A 9,161-nucleotide genomic window follows, 5' to 3' on the forward strand; every position below is an offset into this window, starting at 1 on the left:
TCACTTATGTCACATGTCTTTAGACTGTGGGGGAAACCAGAGCACCCAGAGAAACCTACGCGAATACAGGTAGAATATGCAAACAGAAATGCCAACTGGCCCAGTTAGGACTCGAACCAGCGCCCTTCTTGCTGTGACGCAAAAGTGCTAACCACTGAGCCACCGTGCCACCAATTTATTTAATTTTTCAGCATGAATTTATTTATGTTTCTTTATTTTAAATCCTTAGGAAATATCTTTGGTACATCAAATGTGGCTATGATGACCACCCGACAAGCTAATCCAGCTAAAAATAGTGCTAATGTCACTAAAATGCTAAATTTAAATCTTACAATAAAATAGAAAATAAGATGAATAACTGCAAAAAGGTCCACTACTTGGGGAAAAAATAAACCACTACATTCACTAGGCTGGCTACAGGCCTGAGAAACTGGTAAATAGTTGTTGGTTAAAGAGATAGTTCACCTAAAAATAAAAATATGGTCACACCTTACAGTGTAAGTATTTGTTTAACTATTTAGTAATAGTAGTTCATTTCAATACAAAAACTTATAATATGGTAAGTGTAAGAAATCAGGTTAGGTTTAGGGTTAGTTGTTAGTTATGTAAAATTAATTATAATTACTATAGTAACCACATATACCATGTGTAACAATTATACTTTATAAAAAGTGCTATCAAATTTACTCGCCCTCACAAAAGAATATATTTTGAACAACGTTGGAAACTGGTAATCCTTGACATTAGTAGGAAAACAATACTATGGAAATAAATGACTACCAGTTTCCAAGATTCTTATATATATTTGTTTGTGTTCTACAGAATAAAGATGTTCATTTTGGCATGAATTATTCCTAAATTGTGTTATTATTTACAACCTTGTTGTAAAGTTTTTATTTTTATTTTATTTTTTTTATTGGAAAGCAAAATAAAAAAGCTGATAACATTTGCAAGTACTGATTTAGAGCTGCACACTGATTCATTATGACAGCAGACAGGAAGGAGTAGAAAGAGATTAAGGCCTAAACACAAATCTGACCCTGAGGTTGTGAGTCAGCCACACCTCCGGAAGGATCTTACGTAGTAATTCTCTAAGGAACACTAACTCAGGAACCTTATCCTTAATATGAATAAATAGATCTCTGTGGATGATTTCAGGCAAGCATTGTATGTTAAAAAAAAAAAAAAAAAAAAAACAGTCTTGGACAAAAGAAAATCTACACTTCATTCATCATGTGCCCATCCCAAGCCAAACAGAGCACTGAACATATTCAGCATAGCACTGCCCTCTAGTGGCAAATATTCAAATTGACGATTACTTTTTGTAAACCTAATCTAAACTACAAATTCTATTAAACCCATTTTCCATGTGGTAACTGAAATAGGAAAAATGTGTAATTTACTTAAAGCTGTGAGAGTTTTCTGTCATCAGAACAGCTGCTTGCATTTTAAGACTACTATAGCTTGACTGAGAACAACAATCATTGTGTGTGTGTGTGACTACAATGCCAGTAGTTCCTCCTCGAATGTGGATAATTACAGTTATTCTCCCAAGTGTTTATTTCTCCAGGGGGGTTGTGTGTGTTTATATTTTAGTAACATATATGCTGACAATCTGTGATGAAATATTTATGAAGGTACCCTCAGGCCGCAACTAACCTTTTGGTGGCATCGCTGTCAGAATCAGGCCTGTGTGTTTGCTCAGAGTGAGATCCAGTGCAGAACAGGCCGTCTTCTTCACAGACACTGCTTCGATCCTCTCTATGTAGGTCCTGTGATGCCACTATGAGATGAGACACAGTAGGTGGTTCTGGGCATGTTAGCGAAGCAAAATTCAATTCAGTGATCTGCTTGGCACTTTCACAAATCTGACTCTGGATCTCAGGTGTGAGTGTTGGAAAGTCAAAAGTGAAGATTGGAGGGCCACTAGGGGTGATATCTTCACTATCCAGGCTACTATAAGAGGTGCCCTTGGCACGGTGCGACTCCATGATACTCTCAAAGTGTCTGCTGAAGGTGTCTAAGCAATCTGAGGACACCCGGCAGGGGCTGGTCACAGAGATGGGAGACTTCAAATCCGTGTGGCTGTCAGGCTGGTAATCTAGTGGACTACAAGAAGAACATACATTGTACTGTTATTTATGGTATGTAAATATGCAAATATGAAAACACACATTCTAAAATTTAAATAATAAAGTTTAAATGTAAAAGTTAATACTGCAGAAAATAAAAGCCCCACTAACTAGCCCAACCTCTTGCCATTGTGTAAATTTGTGCTACAGGGTAATGTGTTACACACTCACCCTCTTAGCAGTCGACTAAATACTTCGTCTCCCTCAGGTGTGGCATTTTGCCTCTTTTTGTCACCTTGCATCCTTACACTGGCCCAGCTTGCCACCTCTTCATCTTGCAGCTCCTCCTCACCATCAGTGTGTGGGCACAGCACTCCATCCAGAGGGCTGCTGCTGCTGGTGCCTGAAGTGCCCAGCACACTGCGGTTACTACCAAAAGCAGAGTCAACCTCCTCCTGTTCTGCCAGCATGACCTCATCAAGGTCTGTTTCCCTATAACAGCGCAGGGGCACTGCGTCTATGTCTGTCTCTGAATATTTGACAGTACGTCTAATGATGCCAGTCTTATTGGAGGTCCCCACTGTGGGATGATGGCTGATCAACTCCACTTCTACTTGCTGTACATCTTGACATGATGATTTTGAAGAGCCAATTGATTTATAATGTCTTGAATGTGTTGTTACAGGCCTTAGGTGGGTAGACAGGGGTGGAATGGGCGTCGGGGACTCACTGGAGCAGCCACTAGAGGATGGAGTGGAGGAGTCTGGAATGTGCATTAACAAAGGGATTAAAGCTGATTACTTTTGAACAACCGAGGTAATATATACATTGCTGTGTGTACAGATTTTATACTTCAATACAAAGTTTATCTTAATCAGAGATTGTGTATTTGCTGCTTCAGGTTGCAGCAAAATAGTCCACATTTCAAGATGTGCAATCCTGTTTCTGGAGGGCCACAGTCCAGGAGAGATTAGCTTCATGCCCAATAAACACACCAAATCCCGCTAAACAAGGTCTTCAGAATCACTATAAACTTCTAGGCAAGTAAACTGATCTCAACTAAATTCTGCAGAATGTTAGCCCTCCTAGACCAAGATTGGATACTCCTGTACAAAGTAGACAATACATATCCATACAGTTAAGTTTAGTGTTTGTAATTCAGCTTTACTGAACAGTAAATGGTTACAGGACATGTTTTAATTATTAGTACAGAAGCTTTCATCCAGGTAAATGTATAAATAAGGACACAATCCTTCTTAATCTAGGTAGCTTAAGTAATAAATTATAGCAATATGTATGCTAAAATATAACTAAATTATGCAGATGTAACAAAATAATTTTAAAAACATTACAATAAAGAGAAAGCGTAGCACATTAAGAATTGATGAAAAAAATCAAAAAGCCAAGTTAAATAGAGAAGGTAACACCTAATGTCATGGTATAGAGGATGAGACTTGTTGCATAATTGGATTAAGCGCTCATTATGAGGCAAACAGCTTGTTTACATGAAGAGGCCAATGAAAAAAGGAAGAACATCTTTTTAAAGAACTGGCTTTTGGTAGTCTGAGTTGGACATTTCTGAGAATTTCACACCTTTTGTTTGTTGGTCTTCAGAGTGGGACCCAAACAGGAACTCCCATTTGGCACGAGCAATCTTCTGTGAGTGCAAGGAAGGCCTCTGCAAACATGTTGCATTTTCAGACTACAACTCAAAATGACTTGATCAGACATCATCACCACACACTGAATCTGAGCATGAGATGATAAAGATGTGTAACAAGAAGGTGAACTTACCTGTATGGCTGTGTTTCCAGAGTCAGAACTCTTTTGGCTGGTTCTGCTAGATGTCTCAGAGGATATGTGTTTTTTTTCATGTAGAGTGCTCTCCACAAGACTACCTTTGACTCCACTGGAGCTCTGTGATGCTGTACCACTCCACTCCTTTTTAGTCCGATTGTGACCTTTTATCTCACTGTGTGGCACTGAGACACCACAGTGGTTGTCTGGAGAGCCTGATGTAATTAGACTATTCCTCTTTTGATTGTTTACTTCCATCAAGCTTTTCTTGTCTCTGGTAAAGCATTCCTCTAATCCATGTTTTTCCTGAGAGGTCCAGGTTGCAGATGTGTCTGTGTTTGGCCTAGTGAAAGACCTTCTGATGATGTCTGGACTGTCTTTGTGACCTCTGAGTGTATCATGCAGCTGGCCGTCATAGGTGGGTGTATGATTGTCTCTTGTGTACTGGGTAGGTAGGTGACGATGTAAAGTGGGGCTGTCCTTTCCCACTAACTGTGTTCTGTCTATCTGTGGGTCACGTATGGGAGATGATGATTTTACATCAGATCGGTTCAACCTTGCTGGAACTGCGGGAGAAGTACTTCCAATGTTGGACAAAAGAGGGGTCGATTGAAAAAATTGATAACCAGTCTTGACAGAAGTCTGGAAGTTTTTCCTGTTGTGCTCATGAGCAGGAAGGTTACAGTTAGAGTGTGATTGTGCTTCAGAGTCCTGGGGCTCCCGTGAATGTCCCCTCTGGGGACTATCAGACCTCACTGTGTCTGTTGATGATGGGGTTGGTGATGGAGTCCTCCTGGCTTCCATGAGTACAGAGAGTTTAGTGGCTTCCTCTGCTAATTTACGAGCTGTATCAGGACTTGTAGCTGGGGATATGCTCCTCTTTTCGCTCAGTTGATTAACTACCTTTTCTGCTTTAGTTTTGGAGTTGCCCAGGTGGAAATTGACTCTATGGGATTGCCGTGGACTGTCACTCATGGAATGACTGATTTGTTGATTACAGGGAGATTGAGTTACAATCTTAGCTGGTAGTTCATGTTGAATAGCTGTAGGCTTACAAGATGGTAAGTTTGGGCGAAGCCTAGACCCTTGCACTCTTTGGTTTGAGATCTCCTGAGTGTTAACAGTTGAATTTGAAATGGTGAAGTAAGCTTGTTTGGCATGGTGTGACAGTTGATCTGTAGCTGGGCTCCTAGGAAGTCTATAAAATGAACTGTTCCTCTCATGGTCCATAATTGTTGCTTTAGTAGGCAGAGTCCTAGAACTGGATGGTATCACTGGTGACCCAGACCAAGACCTACAGCGACGTTGCTCAACTTTCCTGATGTCATGACCTCTATCATGACAGTTGCCTGCTAGTTTTTGCCTTAGTTGTGGGGAACCAAATTCATCCAATGCTTTATGGGTTGCTTCTCTGGCAACATCTAGAGTAGCCCGTCTAAAGCTGGGGCTACCTATATGTGGGTTCCCCAAACCCTGACTAAGTTGTTTTGAATTACAGTTGTTCATGGACTCAAAGCTATTAAACCACACTGGGTCACTAAGCCTTTTCTTGAGGTGAAGGGAAGTTGCTCGATCCTCCATATTTTTTTTAAAAGGATTCTGAGGCTCATTTTGGCACAAAGAGCTATACTGACTCTCAACAGATTTAATTTTAGCTTTTTCGATATAACTAAAAGTGGCAATAGATCTTCTCCCTTCATCTCCTCCCTTCATTTTTATTGGGCTGCAAACCTTACGAGTTCCACTAGGAGTAGGAGGGGCGGTAAACCGTCCTGAGAAGTGAGGTTCTCTACCAAAGGAGTCACGTTCAGAGGGAGAACACACCAAGTGACATTTGTTTCCAGTGGTTCCTGTTTGGAGGACAGAGAGTAACTGGCTTATCTCATCATAAGGTAGGTTTTTTTGGTGCTGGGTTGTCGATTGGTCAGAGTCAAGACCTGGATGTAGCTGAAAACTTACAGAGTGTCTAGATGTTGATTTACAGGAGGCCAGGCTCTGCGTGCTGCTTCCACCTTTATGCAGGACTCCACGTGGGGATACCTGGCCATGTGGGGCATTAGGGCCAACAATCTGAGATTGCTGAATAATGTCTGGTGCTGCCAACATAGGGGAATCTGTTCTCTCCACATCTCCCAGGTCTTTTCCTTCTTCATCAGGAACAGATCTCACCTCTACATAAAGGTGGAGAATTTTACCTGACTGAGACATGGCTGACAAAATAGCAGCCTGAAGATCTGTCTTATAGCACAACACCTGTTGTCCGCAATTGATTAATGATGCTGGTCATTGTGTTTTCTCTTGGAAGTTTGTTTCCTTTCACACCCAAGAGAGAGTATAAATGACTTCAACATTATCTTCAAGATCACCTATAAGAGACAAATAAGAAGAGCATCTTAACTCAAACTTTACATTAACTGTTAGAGCAGGTTTAATCAGTTAGGAAAAAAATCCAGGTTATGTGACCCATTGTCTTTTAAATAATATCAATAATGTATTGCACATTACGTAGATCAGTCAGATTTTCTAATCAATCAAACAAGTTATACAGTATCATACATGCAGTATGGTATATGCTAAATTTAGCAACATGTTATAGTTAGCAACATGTTATAGAAAAATAAACTTGTTTGAAATGACACTTAAAAAGGAAGAAACTGGTCTAACTCATTTCAAACACTGTGAAAAGACACCTGTATTCTAACCGCATTAGTGCTTGTTTGCTTATACTGTCCTCCTTCAAACCAAGCTGAGCGTGTTTACTAATGGCAAGAGGATCTAAATGTGTGACATGCTAATTAAAGTATGTAAAGCAAACTCCACAAACGTAAGCACCTCAGAATTGCTGCTGGCTCTCTCACTCCCTCTTCATATTACTGTACACACTGCAGTGGTGACTAAAATCCACTGTAGCTCCTTTAGAGATACTAACAGGTACTTGTCTATAGCCAATTTAAGTACAAACTTAGATGAAATAAGGATGATAAAAGATTTAAACCTTAGATGTAATAAGATGTTAGTCATGCAGCTCATATGCAAACCCTTGCTAGTTTAACCAGATGGAACCTGCAATCAAATCATATCTTGGAAGCTGCGAAGTACCTCATATACTGCAAATCCATCTCCTCTAATCCCTTTAGAAAAGCCTAAATATCTGCAGTCACCTTTATAACACTGCAAAGTCAGTTTATATTAAATGAAATCAACCTACTGCATATCCCAATAGCTCAGAGAAGAGACAAGGTTCATCGTTACAGACTGCCTTCGAGGATTCACTCTCTTTGATGCACATAAGCCAGTCTAACCCCTCACATGCTAGTCTGACACAGCTGTTTGTGTTCTGTCGGCTCTTCTGAGAGCAGAGAAGTGTGGCTGGACGTGTGCCAGGTGTTGCGCTCAATTGATTGAGTTGTATGCACCCTGCATCATGACCACCACTGCAGTTGTGGGGGAGGAGGTGGAGAAGGATAGTGCATAGTTTTCCCTCAGAAACCAAACGCTTGTTCTGGATAAATGTTTCTCCCTCTTTCATGTTTTGTGCACCAAACAAATACTCAACACTGTTACAAATAATGCTACTGAGTCAAACCCCACAGACAGGTAAGGCAACTAATACCTCAAATAACTCTCAGCTTTAATTGTAGTCATTCAGAATGACTCAAATGTTTGGACGAAAAAGCAAATTTCACGTTCTAATCCACTCTAGTCTTCCTGCAGCCTTTTAGCTAAATGTACCGACTGTATACTGTTTGTCTAGTAAGTTTATCCCTTTTACATTTTTTAAGGTAACGTGACAACTTGAAATTGGTTCCCTTTTATTCAACTATTTTGGTCAAATTTCTTAGCTGAAAGATTAAAGCCACATATATGACAATGTCAGATATTTGTGCTTATTCATTCATTCATTTTCCTTCGGTTTAGTCCCTTTATTTATCAGAGGTCACCACAGCAGAATTAGCCGCCAACTTATCCAGCATATGTTTTACACATCGAATGCCCTTCCAGCTGCAGCCCAGTACTGGGAAAAACCTCAGCACCCGGAGAAAACCCACGTGAACACAGGGAGAACATGCAAACTCCACTCAGAAATGCCAACTGACCAGCCAGGACTTGAACCAGCAACCTTCTTGTTGTGAGGCAACTGTGCTGACTACTGAGTCACGGTGTCACCTATTTGTTACTACAATATATAAATAAAATAATAAATATTAATAATAAAACTTGTTGTTACACAATGGTTATAAAGTCCTATTTATTACAGCTACATCGATTAAAGCAAAACTATTTGACATCAAGGAAAACATTTTATATATTTTAGTCATTGATTTAAACTATGTTTTGGGGCTCTGAACACACAAATATTTCAAAACAGTTTTTTTTTCTTCATTTTGAAAAGTTTTAAAATTTGTGAAAATTACACCACCGTCATTTCTATGTAGTGAAGTACAAAATTAAAATTTTATTAAAAAGTTCAATTGCATCATTTGCATATTTATTACATGTTCTGTCCATGATCAAGCAACAGTACTTGACAAACAAATAAAAGGCGAACTACAAAATTGTAAATACAGCATTGTTAACATATGTATGTATATGTATGTTTATATATATATATATATATATATATATATATATATATATATATATATATATATATATAAAAACATTAATGAGCTTTCACCTCTTTAAACGTCCCACAGACTATAAAGAAGAGATGGTATTTCAGTCTCTTTTTTAAACTACTAAATATCATTCATTCATCACAAAGAACTGGCCAATCACTTTCATGAAATACTTTCTCAGTCATTTAAGTAACATAAATACTTTATCATTTCTGCGATCTCTAAAATTATCGAAAAAATTATTAAGGAAAGCCGTTTAAAAAATCATATATTTATATATCTGCTTTCCGTTACGCAGGCAATTTAGACCTACTTTTTCAGTACTGTGGCTAATAGGATTCCCCCAACCCCTCCTCCTGTCCTCACTCCTTTAAATGTCACATGAACAGGCACATAGAAAGCAACACAGTTAAACCCCTCCCTTTACCTGTCAACTCCCCTCTCAAGCGTCCCTTCCCATCCGCCACACTGCAGCAGTGTGGAATATTCCCTCCTTCAGAGTCTTCAGAAAAACAGCCTATTCATTTGTATGTCTCTGTGCCTCCCTCTCTTCTCAACAGAAAATAAAAACAGCTCTGGCCTGCCTTACTGGCTCACACATACTGGATTTACACCACCCACACGACTTAGTGCGTCTTCTCCAATGCCCCTGCCCCCCCCACACTGAAAACCT

The 9,161-nt window shown here is 39.5% G+C and overlaps 1 protein-coding gene across 7 annotated transcripts in view; it reads right to left on the bottom strand.

The window, feature by feature from the left end:
• The window catches only part of psda (pleckstrin and Sec7 domain containing a), a 75,221-nt gene that overhangs the window by 38,704 nt on the left and 27,356 nt on the right, over positions 1-9,161 (bottom strand). The window contains exons 1-6 of one of the 7 annotated variants that reach the window (XM_087279202.1): positions 8,916-9,092; positions 5,829-6,235; positions 3,867-5,719; positions 3,666-3,750; positions 2,304-2,835; positions 1,660-2,109 (exon numbers count right to left, since the gene is read on the bottom strand). In XM_087279202.1, coding sequence (XP_087135328.1) covers positions 1,660-2,109; positions 2,304-2,835; positions 3,666-3,750; positions 3,867-5,582 — 2,783 coding nt within the window. In that variant the 5' untranslated portion in view covers positions 5,583-5,719; positions 5,829-6,235; positions 8,916-9,092. Of the gene's footprint in view, positions 1-1,659; positions 2,110-2,303; positions 2,836-3,665; positions 3,775-3,866; positions 6,236-8,915; positions 9,093-9,161 lie in introns of those variants that run through there. The other 6 variants (XM_087279200.1, XM_087279203.1, XM_087279198.1 and 3 more) reach the window with 6 other exon arrangements.

Source organism: Danio rerio, chromosome 13, assembly GCF_052040795.2.
Source record: "Danio rerio strain M-AB ecotype USA chromosome 13, GRCz13ab, whole genome shotgun sequence".
Classification (NCBI taxonomy): domain Eukaryota; kingdom Metazoa; phylum Chordata; class Actinopteri; order Cypriniformes; family Danionidae; genus Danio; species Danio rerio.